At 41.0% G+C, this 23,348-nt stretch overlaps 1 protein-coding gene across 1 annotated transcript in view; it reads right to left on the bottom strand.

Annotated features, from left to right (window-relative positions):
* Window positions 1-1,978: 1,978 nt before the first annotated feature.
* Window positions 1,979-23,348, bottom strand: part of SLC10A2 (solute carrier family 10 member 2) — a 30,074-nt gene continuing 8,704 nt past the window's right edge. The window contains exons 3-6 of the mRNA XM_086947883.1: window positions 15,038-15,126; window positions 13,727-13,902; window positions 7,463-7,620; window positions 1,979-3,898 (exon numbers count right to left, since the gene is read on the bottom strand). Of these exons, the coding sequence (XP_086804009.1) occupies window positions 3,723-3,898; window positions 7,463-7,620; window positions 13,727-13,902; window positions 15,038-15,126 (599 nt within the window). The 3' untranslated portion in view covers window positions 1,979-3,722. The remainder of the gene's footprint in view (window positions 3,899-7,462; window positions 7,621-13,726; window positions 13,903-15,037; window positions 15,127-23,348) is intronic.

The following is a 23,348-nucleotide window of genomic DNA, read 5'->3' as shown; positions in this document are numbered from 1 at the left end:
AGAAATTGAATGAACTTATAAAGTGAATGTTTCCAAATATGTGTAATTATTACTCAGGAGTGAACTAGCTGCAAAAAAGCAGATTTTGTTGACTCCTTGCTTGCTTACTAGTGATTTGATTAGATTTAAAATGTATAGAGCGCACGAATGCCCTAAGGCGTCTTGGCGCTGAGTCAGATGCACTGAGTCTTGGACTGCCCAAGATGGAATTCGAACTATGCTAAGAAGAGCCAGGTTTTTACAGCCTTTTGGAATAGTAGCAGTGAAGGGCTATTTTTTAATGATAGTGGTAGCTGGTTCCAGGTCTTAGCTGTATGCAGCAGCAAACTTACCCCCCCCCCCATCTCAATTGTTTGAATCTGGGAGTCTTAATCAGCTTTGCATCGCTTGATCTGAGTTTCCTTGATGGTTCATACTGTTTCAAGTTAGTTTTTAGAAATTGGGAACTTATCCCCTGAAAAACCTTGTATGCCAGGCAAGCTGATTTGACCGTACCTTTTTCTCCATCGTGAGCCAGTGGAGTCTTCTTAGTCTGTGAGCAACCAGCTCGGACCTATTGATGTCCAGGACTAGCCTAGCTGCAGCATTTTGAAGACGCTGAAGTTTTAACCACAGTTGATTTTGTAGCCCAGCATACAGAGCATTCCCGTAGTCCACCCTGGATAGAGCCAGCATAGTTACCAGAGTTTTACAGATTTCTACGGGAATAAACAGCAAGAGCTGTTTTATCAACTTCATCATATACCACACCGAGGAGGAGAGTTTGTTAATCTGGGCTTGAAATGTTAATTTGGTATCAAATACAAAGCCCAAATTCCTAACTTTGTCCACAGCTGATGGGCATTTGCCCAAGCTGTCAGGCCACCATTTGTGCGACCAAATGCTGGGCTTCACCCCCAGTGTCATGACCTTGGTTTTATCACAGTTTAATTTTAGACAATGTAGTTGGATCCAGCGGTTGACTTGTTCCATGCAGTTTCTAAACCTGTCCGCTGTTTCGTCTGCGTTGTTAGAGATTGACACCACTATTTGGGTGTCATCAGCATAGGAAACATGGAGCAAAATATATATTAAAGAGGGTGGGGCTCAGGAAGGATCCCTGTGGCACACCCAAGGAGACTTAAAGGATTTAGATATATAGTCCCCTAGTTTGACTGTAAAGGCTCTCTCCCCCAAGAACAATGAAAGCAATGCGAGTGCTGAGTCAGGCACTCCCAATTCTGCTAGACGGGTCTGGAGTATATCATAATTAACGGTGTCAAAGGCTGCCGATAGATCTAACAGAATCAAGTCAGCCTTCCCACCTGCATCCAGTACACTCCTGAGCTCCTCTGCTGCCATGATCAGTGCTGTCTCAGTCCTGTGTTCCTCCCTGAACCCATGCTGCGATTGATCTAAGGCATGGGTAGACCTGAGAAACCCAGCCAGCTGTATGTTCAAAAGCTTTTCCAGCACTTTTGCCGGAAAGGGTATTCTTGAGATCGGCCTATAGTTCGCCGGGTCTAGCGGATCTAGATTGGGCTTTTTCAGCAACGGCAGAACAGATGCAGTTTTCCAAGCATCTGGGAAACAGGTTGTCTGTATTATCTTTGCAAAGAGCAACTGAAATTGTTTACTGAGTAGCTCTGGGAACAGATGTAGGACCTTAGGTGGACAAGGCTCCGTAAGGCCTCCTAACTTAGTTGTCAATATTATTAGGCGTATCTGTTCTACTAACGGGGTAGCAAACCAAAACCCTGGGTTCCCGGTTTCTGTGTGCTCGCAAGGGTTGGGGTATACCTTTGCTTGTGACAAATTAAATTTGTTGGTGGTAATAACGGATACATATACTAATTTCACTTTGTCAAAGAAAAATTGACCCAGCGTGTTACATAGTCCAGTGCTACCTTCAATTTGTTTGTTTGAGGCGATATTTGTCAATTTCTTAACTGTGGTGAAGAGTTCTTTGCTAGAATTTTTAACCTAATTTATTTTCTTTGTAAAATAGGCAGATTTTTCTTTGATTATTAATTTTTTATAAGTTGCCAAGGTCCTACAGTAGGTTTCTTTAGCCTCTACCTCAGAGTTGACCCTCCATTTCCTTTCGGCCCTCCTACATGTCTGCTTTTGTAACCTCAGCCTCTCCGAGAACCAAGGTTCTGAAATAATTTTCCTCCTCGAGTTTGTCTTTTTTGTGGGGGCAGCAATTAAGACCACGGATTTATTCCAGGTGTTTACTTGATCGGTGGCTGTATTACTATCAGAGCCTAGAGAGTTGCTCCTGTAATTTAAGTATGTCAATTTTAGCCCAACCCTGGTAGATAGAGTGCTTTGCCTGGGTAGCTCTTGTTGTTTTTACTTGTTCTATCATCAAGGACAATTTTATGACTTTGTGGTCCGACCATGGGACCGAAATTATTTCATCAATTTTAATATTAGTATTGGAGGAGAAAATCCCATCCAGTGTATGACCGGCTATATGTGTATCCTGCTGGACCATTTGTGTCAGGGAGCAGCTGGCCATTCTCTCAGAGATTAATTGCGTGCTTTTATCCGTGTCTTTCCCAAGGTGTAGATTAAAGTCCCCTAGTATAATATAATCTGCCCCTTTTATACTGGACTCTAGAAAAGGGCCAAGTTGTTGTGTCAGGGGGGTTTTCGCCGTTGGCGGTCTATAAAGCAGAAGGCCTTCAAAGGTGTAGTTTTTTGTAATGGCAATCTGGAATGATAAGGTCTCGCAGCCTGGGCTGCTACCTGTAGCCGAGCCCCTAGCCTGTAGGTCTTCTTTGCAGATGATGGCTAGCCCTCCCACTCGTTTTCCTTTCCTGCCTGCCCTACTACTTACTAGTGAGAAATACATAGGCTTTAATACTTGAGTGACCAAATTAAATCATGTCACATAGTTTGTGCAATTGTACCTTTGACAAAATAGAGTAAATGAGCATTACATTTTTGTCATGGTTTACACACACAAATAAAGTGATAGCTGTGCAAGTAATTAGCCCTCCCACCACGGAGTGAGGAGTCAATATGGAGAACGGATGTCACTTGTCAGGATTGTCTCTGACTGAATTACCCTAAGTGAGCATGAACTGTGACCGGAAGAGAATTCCCTGACCTTGAATGAGTAACAGCCCCAAACCTGAAACTGTGACAAAGATAACAAAATGTAAATAAGGCCCGTGACCAAAGGTGCAAAACTGGCATCCAAATCTGTTGTGTCCAATAGGGAGTGATCTGTGCGTAGAATGACAAACATCCGTATCTTAAGTGAGTGTACGTATTTGTAAATTGACGATTCATTCTTGATGTTAATTGTTTTAAATAAAACCCCATGTTCTGACCTTGAATTACGTTTTCTAGGCTACGTTGAATGAAATTGATTAATTCATGGCAGGTAACCTATGCACACCTAGTTACATAATCATCGGCCAGAGGAAAGTTTATCATCACTTCTTTCACATTATCTTGTAGTTCCTGGGTGTTTGATTGCAGCTACTAATATTCATGATGAATAAAATATTCCATGATCTAGACTAAGTCCAGTTTTACAAACACACCAGTGACAAACGTTCAGATGATGCGTGGATGTATTTTTGCAAAAAAAAGAAGAAGGACTCCTTCCAAGGACTCCACCATGAGAAGACATCTTGCTTGGACATCAACAGATATCCCTCAGATTAGCCTTCTGTAGATGTTTCTCCAGATGTTCTTGTTCAATGGTTCAGAGATGGAGATAGCACTTAGGGTATCATGCCATTGCTCACTGTGCCGTTGGTCTGTTTCTCTTCAAACTGAAATCCAGGGTTTTTTGTCTCGTGCCAGCCTACAGGCTGTACTTCAGTGCTGTAATCTGTGCTCTCATCTTGTACTAGGTCTTTCTTCCCTTTACCAGGTAGTCTCAGATATAGTCGATATCCTAAAAGAAAAAAGGTGTACATAAGGGAGATAAATATTATGATAAACACTTGAAACTATTTTTTTTAATTAAAAGTAGTTCACTAAAACCAGCTTTTTTGTTTGCACCTTTCCCAATAAAAATAGGAATACCTCTGAAAATCAGTAGGAAAGTAATATTTTATACTCGTGAAATAGCAACACATTGGCAATTTAATTAGCAACTAACTATTTCTTAGGATTGTTTTCACTATAAATCCATTTCCACAGGAATGCTTGTCATTTTTGGATGATCACAAATTGCGCTTCTAAACAGACATAAAAATCATCACAACAAAAAAAATATTTAAACACATGATAATCTGAATTTCTCTTTACGTGGTCAGATTTAATAATCCACACAGCCTTCAAGTGAATATTCCATAATATTCCATAAATAACAAATACAAGCCACAAACCAAATGTGTCCACTTCGTTAACCTCCTCAGGGTCCTAGAGACAAGGGCAGTAACTTTACCAATAGGGCGGGGGAGCTTTATGGGTGGCATTGCCTGAGGTTAAAGGGTTATAATGGGAATTATGTAACAATCTCGCGGAGTGTGAAAGGAAAGGCTGTAGGTTTTTTTCTAACATATAGGAGGAAACAAGGACCCCCTGGTGAAGTAATGAACTTCTAGGACAGGGTAGAGCACTATGTGGGTATCTTCCTGGACAGTCAAAAATGTTTTTCTATGCATCAATGATTTGATTGGACATTCAAATATTCGTGGTTATATAGTGTCAAGCAGGCAAAAGTTATCTAAAACATCGATATTTATTAAAAAGTGGGTACATAAAAACATAATAGATTGAAAACAAATAATTTTAAACAAACAATGTACAATACATCAAAATCACAGTTTAAAATGAGGGGAAATCATTGTATAATCCAATCATTTGTGTTGTTACAAGATTGAGATTAATTCAAAACCTATGATTTTAAACAGACAATGTACAATACATAAAAATCACAGTTTGAGATAGGAGCAAATCTTTGTATAATACAATCGTTGAAAATAATTCCATTTTTTTTGCTTTCACCCTCCTGTGATTTTGATGTATTGTACATTGTTTGTTTAAAACTATTTGTTTTCAGTCTATTATGTTTTTATTTACCCACTTTTTAATAAAATCGATTTTTAGATAACTTCTGCCTGTTTAACACTATATACCCACGAATATTTGAATGTCCAATCAAATCATTAATGCATAGAAGGAAGATACCCACATAGGTTTTTTTTCTAACACACAACCATACCTGAACTGTACAAATATTTAAAAATATATCAGCAGTTAGTAAAGCACAAATGAAGCACTTTCTTTTGTAATTCTGAAGTGTGATGGAAACAAATATTTTAATAGTATCAAAATAAATCACAACACTTCACTTGGTTATGTGCAAATGATAAATATTCACTGAAACTTGATGTTAGGAATCCGAGGCTCGGGCACATTAGAAAACCTTGACATGTGTTCTTAGCCTCAGGTTCCCCCTATGTCCTTTTTACACGCTCCCTACGGCGAGACTACCATTCCAGGACAGAGAATTGCAGACACTCCCTTGCGCACGTAAAGAGGCGCGTCGGAACGTAGTCATTGCTTGGCTTACTGTTCCGGTATCCACGCCCCCTTCCTACTTCCTGGTTCCGAGCAGCTCCTTCCCTCAGCCGGCGCTGTTTTGTTCCTGACTCCTCGCTGTGTCTGCACGGTCTCACTTTCCGGTAGTGCTCTGCCGTCCTTCCTGAGAACGGGTATTCCCCGTCTTTGCTGAGGTCCTCCATTCCGGAGAGCTTCTCTCTTGGCCGGCCAGATTCCCTTTCCCGCCCTGTGATTTCTCAAGCATACGGAGGGCGTTCTTTCCCCTTGTCGGGGATTTAAACCCATTCTCTCCACTCCCCGTGCTTGGAGGAAGCTATTCAAGGCCATGTTTCCTGAATACCCTTTTACTTCGTTCTGAGCACCTGCTCACAAACCACAGTCTGGGCTCATTGTTTCATTTTTCCCTGCTGAGAGAGAGTGCTCCGCTCGGCATAGTTAACCGGGCGTCTCTCCTCTTGAGAGTGTAGCTGCTCCGCACTTTGTCCCCGAGAGAGACGGTCAGTGCACCTCAAGTCCTTACCCTTTCTGGTTATGTAATTTCCTGTGTGTCTGGTGTGGGTGTGTCCTTTCTCGAGTTCTGCTCCTTTAGGCTTGGTATCACATTCCTCAAGCCATATTTCGTCAGCAAGAACTCACATTAAGACAACCCGTGGACTTCACTGGGGTAAGTGACCTTGTGGTATAATAACGCATATCAATGTAATATAGTAACTCTCTAGAATAATTGTCTAGTGTATTAGTGCTTGTCCTGTTTTCTTACAGCCTGGACTACACCAACCAGAACTGCACCTGCCCTGTTACCCAACCCCTCGTATGGGGAGAGTGGTGGACACTCCTTTTGTTTTCCCCCCATACTTTTAGGGAACAGTAGTCAGGAGTGTGTTCACGGTCACATTCTTGTTTCTGTTTTCTGGAGGTGTTGGGGATTCCTCTTCGTTCCCGTGGAAATTGGCTTGCATCCTGACACTTGATTTCCACAAACTCTCATTTGTGAGCTGTCTAGTTTTATCAGTAAAACTATGTGTGTGCAAATGTAAGGGTAATTTAATTGTAAATGACAGTGCACTTCTACATTATGCTTTAGTAATATATTTTCGTTAATGTGCTGTAAAATGCACCACCAGCTATAAACCACTCTCTTACCACTCTCCTACTGAATGGGCGTGACTCATTTGCTACGCTTGTTCTTTGTATGATACTTGAATTTTTCACAATCCCCAGGACTTTAGTGACTTAATGATGGCAGCACCCCCACTCTTAAAATTGTTCCAGCACCACTGGGTGATTGGAATGTTGGTTCAGAGGCAGGGCTGGACTGGCTGTAGCGGACACCGGGCGTTTCCCCGGTGGACCGGAGGGGTGGTGGCTGGTTTTGTTACTGGAGGCAGGTTTCGCAGCCGTGCTGCAATATCGGCACACTGTAACAAAATCGGGAGCGGTGCTTCTCTCTAGCACCCCTACGCTCCTCGGGCCAGTCGAGCAGCAATCTGCCAGGGCTGGTTGATGTTCCCTGTGTCAATGTAAATGGCATGGGAGGGAAGAACCAAATATAGCCATGGGTATGTGTGACATTTCCTTTTAAATAGGTGTCATAATTCGGGTGTTTTTTAAACTCCAATTCTATATTCAAGAAAATCATATATTTTGCAACAATTAATTTTACTCAGGGCGTTCCCATACATATCTTTATCAATCAGGTGCTGATCATGTTGTAACCCGGTTTCTCCTCTGCTGCAGTTTGGTCAAGTTTTAAGGACATGGCATAAGAACATTTATGATATATGTGTACATGCGCTGATTCTAAGTGTATGTTCGAGCCCATGAATATTTAAATGGTCACATGAATATTCATTTGAATAGCCTCAAAACTTGACTGTTTCAATGCCTTCGAAGGTAGTAGCTGGACAAACCGCAGTTATATGCCCTGCGACTCCTGGCCTTGGCTTACCTGATAGAAATATGGCTGCAAATACGATCTGGAAAATGCTGTAGATGAGTGGAAATGTAAACATCAGACTCAGCTGCTCTGGAGTGAACGACAACTGGACTATGGTTGTGCACAGCTGAGTGTTCTGCAGCCCGGTTTCCAGAGCCACTGTACGGCACCTTGAAGAAATAAAAGGGGAAATGAGACATTGTCTATGTTTTCTTTCGATTTTCTTTGTTAAGGTATATTTCAGACAACATATACACCTTTCAAGACCGAAGGTTAACGTGCAGTGCAGCATATTCTGGACGTAATACCGATTTCTAAAAACAGGTGTCAAGCTACACGTTTGCGAGTACTGCATTTTGAATTTGTTGTTACCTTGGGCTCTTTTTTTATTGCTTCAGAAACCCTGAGAGTGATTCTCATTAAAATACTAAATAAATAAATCAAGATTCCCAAATTTGTTCAAAGGAACCAAATGTTGCGGTTGTCTCATACAAACGCTAGCAATCCAGGTCCCTCCCCATGCCCCTTCTTCCCCCACCCTACACGTCCTGTCTCTTTTAGGAGTGGGCGTAACTGACGTAATTCGCTCTAGCGTAATTCCCACAAAATTATTCACAGTTTTGCTGAGAGGTAAGAAGGGGGCGTGGCCAACAGGGAGAGCGTCACCAGGTGGTTCCAGTTAGGTGAGTAGCAGGGACTCTTGGGAAGTGGAGTCCTGCTATAGGCGCGCTCGCAGCCCTGTTTTTAAAGTGCCCTCCAAGTGTTTTGTCTAGTTCTGCACAACTTTTTCCAGCAGCACTACACCGCGCAGCGGGACCCGTGAAGCGGGTCCAGCGGCTTAAAGTGCAGGCAGCGGCAAGACAGTACAGGAGACGCCAACCAAGTCCACCAGTGTCAGAGTTCCAAGGTCAGCAGCAGCAAAAGAGAAGCAATCCAACGATGGTTTGAATCCAGAGGCTTTCAACAGGAGATAGGGGGCGTGGCCAACAGGGAGAGCGTCACCAGGTGGTTCCAGTTAGGTGAGTAGCAGGGACTCTTGGGAAGTGGAGTCCTGCTATAGGCGCGCTCGCAGCCCTGTTTTTAAAGTGCCCTCCAAGTGTTTTGTCTAGTTCTGCACAACTTTTTCCAGCAGCACTACACCGCGCAGCGGGACCCGCGAAGCGGGTCCGGCAAGGAGCAGCGGCTTAAAGTGCAGGCAGCGGCAAGACAGTACAGGAGACGCCAACCAAGTCCACCAGCGTCAGAGTTCCAAGGTCAGCAGCAGCAAAAGAGAAGCAATCCCTCACAGTTCACAGTTTTGCGTAATTGAATGAGAATCGTAATCCAGCATTACTCAAGCTGGAGTAATTGTGTTATTTTGCATCACAAGATTAAATGCGTAATTGCTCAAATTACTCTGATTACTCCGGCGCCATTAAAAGTTTTCCCAGGCCTAGTCTCTTTATTTCACATTTGCTGTTTTTTTTCCAATGCTGTTGTCTCCCCTTGTCTCTGTTCTCCTTTCTGTCTATCCCTTTGTTTTGTCCTTCTCTCCTGCTCTAACCCAATGATAAAACAATAGTCCTAGGACCATAGGCGTTGAGTGCCAGAAACCACTGTTGGACTTGGCCCCTTTCTGGAGGGTCATCCACAAACTTTTTGCCATCACCCTCCTGTTTTCTTAACTTATTTTCGTTGGCTCTTAGGACATTGTTTATTTTACCACTGATAACGAGTGCTAAACTGCTTGTGCCTTCTCCTTAAAACCTGAAGGAATTGGCTCATAGCCAATTAGCATATTTACTTTACTTCAGTAGCCCTTTAAACATCTTGCAGGCCCGCCATTGCAGCCTATGTGTTCAGTATTACATGTAATAAGCTGTAACTCCGAAATGGGACCAGGTAAGCATTTCATGTTCGGTGTCTTTGTAATTGTAAAAACAATTCCTCTCTTATGGTAAAGTTGGGTTTTTGATTTCAATTTTTCAAATGCCAGTTTTAGAAAGTTGGCATTTTACAGCCTTATAAATAAACAACAGAAGAGTGTGGCCAAAGAAAAACATGGCGAGAAAAAGTCACTTTTGTAAGTTAAAAGAACTCTCAGTCACCAACCTGGTTGGTGACATGCTTCATCATTGGGTTCCCACCAGAGAGGCGAGTGCCTCCCTGGTGTGCTACAATGCCAGGTTACAGTGGAGCAGGTGTTGTGCAGTACAAGTGTGATTAAGTGAAAGTGAATTAAAACGTGCCTAGTTCAACTGTAAACAAACTTTATTCGTGGTGAACCAAGCAATACTTAAAAACAGTGTGATGGATGTTACAAAAACTGTCTACATAGGACCAGATACATCAATAGTAGAAACAAGAAAAAAGTGTGGTCAACATGTTTTGCCTCCATTCGCTGTTTGCAAGGCTTTGTTCAGGACCAAGAATAGAGAAAGGACCACGGCGGAATGCGCATGCTAAGGCGCACCCTAATCTGTGGTGTTAAAACCAGTGTAACTTATGTTTTTTAGTAGAGCCTTCAGCATTAATGAAAGCCATGTGTATTTAAAATATCCAGTGATTTTACCCCATGGGTCCAGGTGGGGGACGCAAACTTGTAGTCACACTTACACCAAAATTTGTCGCCCGTGTTGGACCTGCATTCTCCCTTCCTCACTTGAACTGCACAACACCTGCTCTGCTGTAACCAGGCATCGCAGCACACCAGGGAGGCACTCTGCCTCTCTGGTGGGAATCCAATGATGAAGCATGTCACCAACCAGGTTGGTCAGTGAGGGTTCTTTTAACTTACAAGAGTGACTTTCTCGCTGTGTTTTTTTTTGGCCGCACTCTTCTGCTGTTTATTTAAAATTATCAGTAGGGGGACTAAGAGTGACTCTGTATACTTCTCCCTCTCTCGCCTATTGATTACATATATTTTACAGCCTTAGTCATTCAGCACCTGAAGCCTATCTCTGGGTCAAATGATTGGGTCTAGCTGACATTTGGCCTTTGTGCATTCCTCTTAGAAAATCACACACACTGGAGAGCGTATGTGTTCTTGGGTGGGCCATAAGTGGCAGGATGGGAGGGGGGAGCTTGGCAGAGCCCTACTTACACCTGAATAGGCTTTGTCCTGCCACCACACAAAGGGCTGCATACCCCCTGTAGTTAGTCTGGAGCTAGGACAGGGAAGGCAGGAAACCTGCGCACTTCAAAGGGAAACCTCAAGAAACTTCTCCCACTTCAAAGGAGGCACCTGGTAGAAATATTGGACCTCAGACACCAACTCTTCAGTACACTTCTCGACCTGTGAAGGACTGCTGTGGTGCTGAAAGGACTGCTATTCTGCTGGGCTGCTACCCTGCTTGACTATTGTCATGCTGGAATGCTGCCCTGCTGTCTGAATTTGAAGGATTGGACCTGGAATCCCAGAGTGACTACAAAGGCTATTCTGCTGGCCTCCTGCTCAGAGCCACAGGGGCATAACAGGCTCCCACCCACCACACCCAGCAGTGAGGTGAGGCCTCATAAGAGCCAATTTCTCACAATCGTCATCCACAACTCGCTTTGCTTGTGCAACTCAAATTACTTCTCTGTTTCGTCTCTCAATAATGAGTTTTCTAGAGGAGCTACATTTGTTTTTGTGTCATTTGCATCAGAAGAGCCACTAATTCTGATGTTATTACTGCATCTTTTTTTCCCAATAACTTTAATGGGAGAGTGCTTTAATAATGTGTGGTGATCAATTGTAGATAACTGGAGGCTTCAGAGTAATGCTGCATCTCCAACCTAGAATTGCTTTATTCTAGACAAAAGGAGATGGCCATTGTTGCCAACCTAGGCCCTTAATATTACAGCCCATAATTACAGATGGGGCCAGTGACTCTATTACCTCCCCTAATGGGGCATAATGAGGTCTGTGAAATTCTGGTAGAGACTTTACTCTTGAAAAGCGAAACGGATGAAAACCTGGCGTTCTTCTTTTTTTACTTGTAAATTTTAAGGAACATATTTTTACCATGTTTTATACCGATGTTTATTTTACTACATGTACACTTTTAAGGTTGTGATAAACCAAATAAAGTAAATTTTGATTTGATTTGATTTGAGGTCTGTGAAATTACCACACACTTTTCATATTTCCACTGAGATTAAAAGCAGGAAAAATTCCAAAGGAAACTTAAGGTGAGAATAAGCAATTCCTGAGAGGATCGGATCAGATTTCCTGATTCCATCTAGTAATTTATCATTACTCACTAGATTACAAGAAATCAACTTGGAACGCCATTAATTATGCACCCACAGAATTAAGGGGCATCGTTAAATTGGGGGGTGGGGGGAGCTACATAAAAATGTCAATATCCTGGAACCTTGCAATGAGGCCCAAAGTATTGAAGATATCAGAGAATCGTGCATATTGAGACCAGATATCCTTATTGAGTGTTCTGCTCTAGCAAGAAGGTTCTTCAGAATTCCTGAAGAGTCAGAAAATCCAGAAAATTCACATCAGATCTGGATTGTGTGCATATCCAGGACCAATGTGGCTTCCTAGTACATGTGACAACCTAGTAGTTAAGCTGTACTTGCTGCCAAAGTCAGTCACTGGAGTAAGTGTATTTCTGCTACAGGTCCTCACCTTTCAGTAGCCTTGGCCTGATGGATAGTCCATCTTATTACCAGGCCTCTTAGTTACAAGTTTTAAAGGACTGGTTTTATGGACCATGAAGGGAAATGGTTTATGCAACTGAACGATGGGCATTGGGCGACTTGTTTTTTTCTGAATTACCGTTATTGAGGATGACTCCCACATGGAGAGGGGGGTTGATGCACCCGCACCAGTATTTTCCTTGAAATCTGGCGGACTTCTCTTTGTGCTATCAAGAGGGACAACAGGCTAATGGAATAGATGTCTCTCTGGATGGAGACTCAGTTATCTCAAGTATCCCCCCTTCGGGGCTTTTCTGATTGGGACGGGAAGGTAAAAAATGTCCTTTCCGTGTCCCAACTCTGAGCCAACAACAAAATGTTCACCTTGATAGATCCCCCTTTAAATCTATGGATGTGGCATGATCTCTCCCTTTACTTGAAAGTCTAGGGCAACATTTCAGACTTTAATCCTTTGGAGGCCAAACTTACCATGTGATTCCTAAGTGACAAAGAGAACACCCAGCTCTTTAGGTCACTAGTCAGTAACTTCTGCAACACATTTCCTGTCTGCGTGAGGCAAGGTAAATGGATGTAGGGGACTTAACCGAAAAGGGGTGGATGAATGCATCGATGTTCCCCTGGGAGATCACCATCTCCATGAAGTATTTCTTTCACAGGGTCTTCTATACCCAGGAAAGACTTTGGAAAATAAGTGGGTGCTCTCTCCTCTTATGCTTGAGAGGCCAGTCTGAGAACAGCTTTTTTTCAATATTTTCAGAGGCTGACCTAAAATTCATAATCTGAGTGATGTTTTTGATTTCCCATCAAATGCCCCTGGCTTTTTTCATATATAATGGAGTACCTAAACCCAAACTGTTATACAAGTGCTGGATCGATGTCAGACGTTCATGATAACCACTGACTACAAGAATGAGTTCCATTTATTGCTTTACAGTAAAATATATCTGATATGAATATCCTGAAAATCTAATATCGATATGGTCCTCTTGGACCTATGCAGGACACTCTTGAATTAAGGGCTGGATCTGTGACAGAGTTTTAGGATTTCCACATAAGATAACTTTTTCATAAGTACCAAGTTGTGAAAATAACACATTTCATACATCTATTTCTTGTCACTTTTGTGGATATGATAATAATACATTTAAGAAATGCATTCTTGTCACTCTTGTGAATCATGTGAACATTGGACACCTAACAATGAGTAGATATACAACAATGTATTCAGAGACCCAAGATTTTTCAAGCTCGAAATCTACAATCATATGTAGGATTCACAGAAAGTGTGTGATTTTTTGTAATGCTGCTGATATGCTGTGTTTGGTGAGCGAGATAAACACTATTGCTTTCTTTAATTAACTGCCAATGACTGGCATTTGCACTTTGAAATTCACTTTGGTTAAGATCACACATAGTTCATGCACACCCCAATTCAAATGATTTTATAAGGAAAATATTCACTAATCTAAATGTACATCTTGCATGATTGGACAATAGATCCATTGTCAAATATTTCTATGTGTCTACACCAATTGTTCAATTCTTTTGTAACCATTGCAGATGTTTTGTATTTAAATGTTACCGATTCAATGCCATTTTCTGATAACTGGGGAGGAAAACCAAGAGTCAATAAATCTTTACCTGCGCCATGACTGCCCTGCAACATATGCCAAGAAGAATCCGAAAGTGTAACCGGCAGCAGGAAATATTGTCCCAATAATCCAAAGCTCGGGGGCAATCAACCACGATCCCTGATACAGTATTCCACCAACAGTGGCAATCAGCACTATCAGTATTGCTCCAGAAATTGAGCCTACCTATGAGACAAGAAGAAAAATAAAGATTTGTTCAGACATACCCTATCTGCAAATCCATACTTTTACCTAGAGTACTAAATCTCTAATGTGCATGGAGATACATACAAACTGGAATTAAATATATATATATGCATACATATATTTAAAGTTGGACAAAATGTATAATCAAAAAAACATTGTTATAGGATTGGAAGACAATCAGGAAATAGGTATTGATGCCAAGTCTATGATAATAGTGAATGCAAGATGGTTGCTAAGGTGGTGGTGGTGTCATTGAGTTAGCCTGTAGGCTTCATCACTCTGCTTTCAGCCTATGTGGTGTATTTTGGTGACTGGACAATGAGCGAAAAAAGAATAGGCCAATGGTGTCCCATTTCAACTTATAAGCCAGACCCTGGCCTCATAATCCACCCCTCAAGACTTATTGCCCTTTCTTCTAGAGAGCAAGGACCAGCAAAACATCAATGATGTGGGTAGTAGGGATACTATTGGTGGTAGGGAAAGGGAACTCCAGTTGAGAGATTGAAGGTTTTACAGTGTTTATAAGGGTATGGCAGTTATGCTGATTGTAGGTAGGGGATGGCAATCATGATTTTTCATTTGGTGAAATAGCTTGTGGTGGTGGGAGATATTTTGTTGTGAGGCATCAGACATCTGAGTTTGAGGCGTGCACACTGGTAAGTGGAAACAAATGTTATCGAACTGCAATAAAAGTAAGCTCTTCTGGGATGCAGCTTTTTGTTGCTTGGGTGGTGGTAGTGGGAGTCGGGATTGGCATCAGATCCAGTCCCTTCAATTACAATGTTGATCAGATGACGAGATTCTTTAATAAGTTTTAATAATTCAATGGTTATGACATTGTATGTTGGTTCATTAGTGGCTAGCTCTTCAAAAACACAGACATGGAGGTTCTCAGACTGTCCTACATTTGAAGAATCGATTGAACTTTGAGAACTTTTTTCTCCAAATGATATGTGGCTTCTATACGATTCACTTCCCAAAATAAAAGTAAAAAGTAGATTTTGCACAAAATAACAAACCTGATTATTATAGTGCTGTATACCCTTGACCTAATGTGTTGTTACTCAAGCGAGAGAAAGGAAAGACGTATTGAAAAAGTCAATTTAAAACTTACTTTGAGTATTATTTTAGCTGCCTTCGGCCATTTATGATTAACAAGCATTCCAAATCCAACAGGGATTACAAGAGTTGCCAAGGAGATCCCTTTTAAAAAAAAATAATGATTGTAATTGAAAATATTTCAGATAAAACAAATACAAAGCAAACACATAAGTCAATTGAGATGCTGTACATTATATTGGTTTAGAGGTGTTTCTTAGCTAGTTTTACATCCATGTATCCTGACTTGCAATTAAAATCTGAGATGGTAGGGAGTAAGACATATTTTCATAGTTGAATTTAAAGTAGGTATCCATGCTCCCCTTTAAAAGATGAGTTACTGACTGTTGTAAGCTCTATTGTAGCTGCATAATCAAGTCACTTTTTCAAATGAATCATAAAGGTCTGAAAGAACAAGTAACTTTAACCAACTCAGTTGTGATTAGTGACATTCAAACAAAATTCCTGCATGGAAAAAGGGGATTAACTCAATCAGTGAAATCTTGCTAACCATTAGCACCTATGAGTGCCCTAATAGCAATAATCGCTATCTAGTATCAGAGAGAAGCGATTCGTAAAAGCAAAAAAGTCCACGGAGTACCTACAATAAGCAATCCTTTCCCAAGAAGATCGCACAGATCTGATCATACAAGTTCAAAGCACAAAATGACATCAGACATGAGTCGGTTATTGAAGCATAACACATTATAATGCTTTTTACACAAGAGGTTTGGCTTAATGGGAGCTAACAAGCCAAACATTGACTGCACATTGGTAACATCAGGCTCAACAGAAACAGATAATTGTGGAAGTTTAAGTTGAGAAACATGTGGGCGTGGCATTGATGTGTGCTTTCTGTGTACCTGTGTGTCAGTATGCAATAAACTATTTTGGTGGTACTTTCATTTCTTTCCAATTAATTTCTGTCAGGTTCTGTTCCCCAGGAGGGTCATTTACAGGGTCCCTTTTTAATGAGAGGCAGGTCTGTGTTCTTAGAAATCAGCGTTCAAGGTACGCAGGCTGCAACAGAATGTTGTTCAAACCCTAATGTCCTGCTCCGTGTGTCTATAAATGGTGCACTCCAAGCTCTATCAAGTTCATGTACTGCCTAACAATGTCTACTTTGCACTTCCTTGGTGACACTGTGGTGTTGCTTCATAAGGGACCTGAAACATCTGTGCTCTCATGCCAGCTAGCAACTGCTATCCTCATGACCTCCTCCACATTTTCCAAACTCCATTGTTTAAGGAGATGGGCTTCCTGCTACTTGAAAAGTGCTCCATGCACGTCCCTCACCTGAACTCTGTTTCATTCTCTTGAAGGAACTTTGTTGATCAGTTTGGTAGATGCTAATAAGAAATTTATTGTTGAGCTGTGATGCCAGTTTCTCTGGTATTCTGGGCATGCATCCCAGTATGCTTTATAAGTCCTACAAAGGGGTCTTACATTTAATCATGGAGTCAAACAGAAACCAGTGAAGTGTTTTAAAGGTGGGTTTAATGTGAACGCCTTTGTAGAGGTTAACTTTTTGAGTGTGGTCGGTGCCTGGATGATGTCCACCGCAATGCTTTTGTAGTATGGGGGATGTCTAAAGGCAGGTGCTGCCGTCACAGGAAACAGCGGTGGGTTGGGGTCAGGGAGGGTGTGGGATAAGTGGAAAGACAATGGGATAGGGAAAGTAAAATAAAAAATAAATAAAAACACTTATCTTCCGCTCGCCGCATTGCTGACTCAGCGATGCGGTGAGCGCAAGGTGAGTGGTTTTATTACATTTTTTTTATTTTACTTTCCCTATCCCGTACTCAGTCGAATCCCCTCCCGCCGCCCACTCCATCTCACTGCCCCGCCACTGTTACCTGTGCAGGCTGCACCTGTCTACAGGCCAACCAACTTGGTGCTTCTGAACATCTTCGGGTGTTTACATCAGAAGGATTTTCTCCTTTGAAAGCAAAGTCAAGACTTCACCTCCTGAGTTTTTTCTGTTTGCGATGATGTCACAGTAAGCAAAGTGAAAGTAGACAATGCCATTAAGCACGGTCTGCTTTCACTTTGATCAGTGCTCAGTGTCCATTACTCTGCCCCCGATCATCGATCTGTGTGGGAGAGGTACCAGGGCAAAGGTGACAATGTCCTCTTTCCAGCAGTACTTCCCCCAAGTGGATCCCTGCCTTGGGATCACCCTGGGACTAAAATCGCAAAGCAGGGGTCCACCCACCACACACCAACGAGGAGTGAAGCCCCACCCCAGGCATGGGCATGGGCATATGCTTTCCCCCATTTATAAAAATGGAACTGTTTTTCTGTCCGTCTCTTCTTTGGGGGGGGGGGGGGGCAAAAAGCTTCCTAGGTACAAGGGAAAACATTTTTTAGAAAAAGAAAAGTGTGGGAACACTGTATGGTAGGAATTCTATGGAATCCCACAGGTTCTGGAACTGACCCTCACAGAAGTGAAAGAAAAATGCATGGTTGCACTAGTCGAATCATATCACGAACTGGTGATCAGTTAGGATTAATAATAATATTTTTCAGAGTGAGGAAAGTTGAAAATTGATATTCTTCACTATTTCATTAATGTGTGGCACAACCAAATGTTCAAATTCAAAACGTATCCCTGGCTTCTTAACTTTAGGGACTTTTGAGAGGTCTTGAGTTTGGCAGTTGCAAGGTAAGGAGTCAGGCTCTGATGCTCCCATGGCCATAACCTGAGCTGTGCCTCCATCCTTGCAGAGAAAATTCTCCTTCATTCAAGAGAGCATGTGCTCCAGGCAGGAGGTGATGTTGATTTCGTTGTAAGATCTGTTGTCTAGCAAGAAGTGGATTTGTGTGCCACTTGTGCACATTTGGAGGTTCACATGAAGCAGTTCTGTGCCATAGGGTATACATATAAATGAAACAGAAGCTGAGAGCAGACATTGGGTATGTGGACAATTCAGCAGACTCAATGCAGATTGTATGATTGCAGTTAGTTAATAAAAACAACTGTATCAATGAGAAAGCCGGTCTACAGTGTTTCCAAGACATTTGAGTGGTCTGCGGCATCATAAGATGTGGTTTGGCCAATATGTATAAGTGGTGGTTAGTAATAGGCTTGTAGATTATCAGTAACTTCATATAAGCTGATGATGTTTTAGAGAACCTGGATTGACTCCAGAATGAAGGGGAAGCTTATGTTTTTGTGTCAGATGTGATAAAGAGAAGGAGTTGTTTAAAACAGGGGTTCATCCGTGTGTTCAATGCTTTCATCTTGTTTGCCAGGCTCAACAAATTGTTGATCTTCAAAGGTATGACTGAGGTGAAAGCAGACTGTTGCAGCAGTGGCAGAAAGGGAGAGTAAATAGAATGGAAGATATAGTTGTGGATTTCAGAAATGTCAAACCTTTTAGCACATATTCTTCAATTCTGGTCATTAAATTGATCATTGCAGCCTGTTGGTACTTAAATCTGTGATTCTACTGCACTTGCATTCAATGCATTTCCTATCCCACTTAGCTAAATTTTCTTTGTCTGTTCCATAAGCTCTATTGTTTAATCCTTTTGTGTATATTTCTTGTAGACAGAGGTACATGTTCTTTTCTCTTCCCTTCCTGCTGTGTGATATTATGTCCTCGAGATATTGAAAGAAGCAGAAGTATGAAATAAAGGCATTCAGAAGTCCAATGAGCATTCTTCTTAGTTCAACCCATCGGTAGAGGGCATATATTGATTATAAGTGGGCAGTTGAATGCTCATATTGAAGGGCACTAGTCTTAGCATGTCACTATAACAATATTCATCTGCAAAATTTGCATAAATTCCTTTTGCATATATATGCCCAAAAATTAAGTGAAATGGAAGTTTGACATTTTGCGCTATATTTAGGGTGAAATGCTTCCATTCGAGGACACATTTTGTGCTAAGATAATGGCACAAAAATATACAAGTGCCATGAACAAATGCGGCTCGCATTGTTGTTGTTTGCATTGTTACTGTGTTACAGAGATAGGATTTTTCCTCTAACTGTCTTTAATTACATGACCAGGCTTTATTTTGGGAATTTCATGTAAGAAGTAAAATGTAAAATTCCTAAAATTACAATAATGACAATTTTGCTGGGCCTCCCATTAATGTGACCTAACGAGAACTTCTCACTTAAATCAAACATGGATCTAAACGGGGCGTGGCATGGTGCCGATATTGGATGGCTGCCTTTCCATGAGCTCTGTGATGACCACGGCGGGGAGATGACCAAAATCTTCACGGAACACATTCCTTTGCTGGCTTGCCGTGAAACACCGGGGGAAACATCACAGATGCTGCAGGTTTGTTTCAGAGACGTTTCTCTGCTACATTAATGGCTAATCTTAACAGAATTTGGAGGGCACGCAGAAGAGAAAGTCTTGGTCACCGTTTTGTTTTTCCTTTTTATGCCTCACGACGTCGCATTATTTTTGATGCCTCCTCAGAATACTGCCCTGTTCATTTAAATACAATGGGGCATCTGCAGTAATACTTCCCCTATAAGTCTTCTAGTTTATTCAATAAGACTGCTCAAATTTGGGAGTGACTCTGACAATATTTATCTGTGATATCTGCCTGCCACCTTTTACTTTGCTACTGTGCCCCTTTGATTAACTAACTATTTAAACCACATACAAGAACCTTCAACTCAGCACCAGTAAACCACTGGCTACCAAGAATATCACCAAAGTTACTACTCTTAATCCTTTCTCTGTTCTGGAGAATATGGATGACACTGGGGGTGCTTGTCACAATTTTTCCTCGTCTTCCTCTAGCTTGATGGACTTTCACTTCACCTCTAGGACCCAAATGTCCGCTAAACTGTTTACAACCTCTAATATTTCAATCCATAAAAGAGTTATAAAGGACCCTCCCTCAACCATAAAATCCACTGCTACAAATACAATCTCAGTGAAGCTTCTACTTGAGGAAATCAGGGTGGTCAAGCCTTATATGGAGGAAACTAATAAGTGACTTCAAACACTGGATGAAAAATGGACTAATGTGGAGGACAGAATTAATCAGATGGAATGAAGGGTTGAGGTACTTGAGGTAACTGCACTGACTGTAAAGATGTTGTATTCTAAAGTGTCGTCCTTAAAAAAGCAAGCTGAAGATATAGAAAATCGAAACAGGAGAAATAACCTACACATTTATGATCTGACAGAAGGAGTGGGGGCTCCAATCCCACATCTTTCTTAAAATCATTTCTTCCAAAAGTCTTAGACCTGCCTATCCACCCTCTTTTGAATATACAAAGGGCACACAGACTTGGAAATTCTCCTCACTCAGCCTCAACTTCACAAAAACCTAGAGGAGTAATCATTTGTTTTTTAGAATACGTGGATCTGCTAGACGTTATCAACGCCGCCAAAGACCATATTTCATGGCTTGGATCCGACCTATTTTTTGCGCTTAACTTTGCCTAATATACAGCAGACAGACGGCAGACATTTCTCAATATGTGATGAGCTCTCCGCTCACTCAATGCCAGATTTGGTTTATTCCACCCTTGTTTATTCAAAGTAAGATAAAATAACAAAACTTTCACTTATGAAGATGTCTCCCTCCTGCAAAAAATCATTGCTATCTGCAGGGGAGAGGTGAAGGACACTTCCAAATCTACTGTTACCTGATTCTATACAATTTGAATTTTTCTAATACCAGTCTTGCCATGAGTCTTTTAAATGGCAGCTATATATTGTGCTCAATGCTTCTCACATGATATATGTTCTATTTTGTTGTTAATATACTTGTATTCCTTCTTTTAGGTATGGCCCATGCCTCTTCAAGATTACACGAATATAGTTTTGTGTGGCTTGGACTCCCCCTCCTTTGTCGGACATTTGGTGTTTGGTTGTGCCATCCCCCTTGCTTGGCCCCACCACCCTGAGTGTTTTGTTTGTTATATAAGTATATCCTTTCCTACTTCTCCTTTTTCTTTTTCTATTCTTCATTCTTTCCCTTCTCATGAGCACATCATGCTTTTCCTTTTTTATCCTTTTATGCTGTTGTTTCATTGCTTACTTTTTGCATTACTTAGTTATCTATATTTTGTTATTGCTTTTTCACAGTCATCGTTATATATCAAATGTTATAGGATTCTTGCTACTTCTTTAATGGTTTTAAGAATTTTTTCATGGAATATTAAAGGTTTGGGCTTGCCTATAAAATGTCAGAGGGTGCTAACACACATTTACAAACTAAAAGGTGATTTTGTAATGCTACAAGAAACTCATTTACCCAAAATAGAGATTCTTAAACTTTAAAATCAATAGGTTGGTCACATGTTTGCCTCCCCTGGTACAGGGAAACGTAATAGAGTGGCTATGCTATATAATAAATCCTTAAATATTCAAGTTATTTCCCGGGACTCAGATTCCATGGGCAGGTGGGTCACTGCATCCATAACTAACAATAAAATACCTGTAACTATGTTCAATGTCTATACCCCCAAACATTAAGATAGATCTTTTTGCCCTGATGTTTTATCTAAATTGATGTTTTTAAAGGACAATTATTTAATTTTTGGTGTGAATGCAACATGGTTAAGGACCCCTTTATTGATCGTAAATCCAAATCCAAATTTATCCCATCATTCAATCAATGCTTGGTGATTCTTTAACCGTACCCTCCAAGAATACACTTTTTTCTCCCCTGTCCCTTTTTCCCAATATAGAACGGAGTATCTGTTTGTCTCAAAGTTCCTTTCACAACATATTATACAATCAGAAATTTGTCCCATGTTAATTTCAAATCATGACCTGTCACTCTATATTTAGATCTTATCCCTGATACTCCTGGCACTAAAAGATGGAGATTTAACAATTATCTTCTACTGGGTCCTAATTTGGCACAACATTTTGAGAGTTTTCTTTTTTACTGATAATAAACACAGGATATTTCGCTCCAGACTTTCTGGGATAGGATACCTTAAAATAATTTCTTTTTTGGCCAGAAAAAGAAGGGCTCAGCAGACCACCATGTCTGGGACTGCTTTTAAATAAAGCAGCTTTTTTTATGCAGCCTGTTTTCCTTATAGGAAAACAGGACGCATGGGACCACTGCCTGTCCTTAAAAAATATTTACAGAGCCTGTCACAAAGGGGAAGGGGTCCCCTGGGGACCCCTTCCCATTTGCAATTCCATTACCACCCTCTTGAAGAAGGTGGTAATTTGCGAGGGTTTTGCTACCGCAACATTCGTACATGGGTTAGAGAGTCACTATTTGGAAGGGAACGTCCCTTCCAAATAGCGAGTCTCTAAGCACTTTTTTGCGAGTCGCAATTAATTTGAGACTCGCAAAATTGTGTTAGTACGTGGCCATTCCAACTTTAGCATGCGTAAACTGGTCGCAACCCATTTGTGTATGCTATAATTGGTTGTACATCTGGCCCATACTACCTGACTTTACTAACTTCTTCCGGAATTTATGAATTCCAGAATCCATGCTAATCAGGCAGATATACTTCGATATTTATCCTCTATCAAATCCTATCCCGATCCTAATATATAGATTTTTCCTCACTAGATGATGACATTCTTATTAATGATATTCTCAATGCTATGCGTTCCATCAAAAAAGGAAAAGCCTCAGGATCTGATTATAAAGTTTTTGCTAAAATTCTTGCCCTTTGTCTTGACACTTTACCGCCTAAGTTAATAGGAAGGGAACAGTCAGGCTTTATTAAAGGTGGACATATTTCTGATGACACTAGATTATTTTGTAATGTTTTAACCAAATCCAAATCTCATAAACATTCTTTAGGAACTATTTCTCTGGATGGTGAAAAGGCATTTGACTGAGTTAGGTTGCCTTTTATTTTTTCTACTCTCTCTTGGTTCAGCTTTAGTCCTACTTTTATTAATCTCATCTCCTTGCTATATTCTTCTCCCAAGGCATCTATCATTGTTAATTGTCTTATTTCTCCATCATTTTCACTTCATTGAGGTGTTCGGCAAGGATGTTCTCTCTCTCCCCAATTATTTGTTCTTGCCCTAGAGCTCTCTTTGCAAAAAATCCATATGAACTCAGACATTAGGGTTTCCAATATGTGGACCAACAGATACAATTTTCAGTCTATGCAGACGATATTCTTCTCTTCATCTCACTTCCACAAACTTCTCTACCAGCCTTCTTGAATGAAGTCAAAACTTTGCTTCTCTTTCAGGATATAAACTATATGCAGACAAATGAAAAATTCTCCCTCTAAATAAACTATGTGTTCATGCTGATTTTGCTTCTTCTCATTTTTGTTGGAATCAAGATAAAGTCAAATACCTTGGTATATGGTTTAATGCTTTTATAAAAGAGACAGCTTCTCTAAATCT

This window comes from Lissotriton vulgaris (genome assembly GCF_964263255.1).
Source record: "Lissotriton vulgaris chromosome 8 unlocalized genomic scaffold, aLisVul1.2 SUPER_8_unloc_1, whole genome shotgun sequence".
Classification (NCBI taxonomy): Eukaryota; Metazoa; Chordata; class Amphibia; order Caudata; family Salamandridae; genus Lissotriton; species Lissotriton vulgaris.
This window is presented reverse-complemented; position numbering and strand designations above follow the sequence as displayed.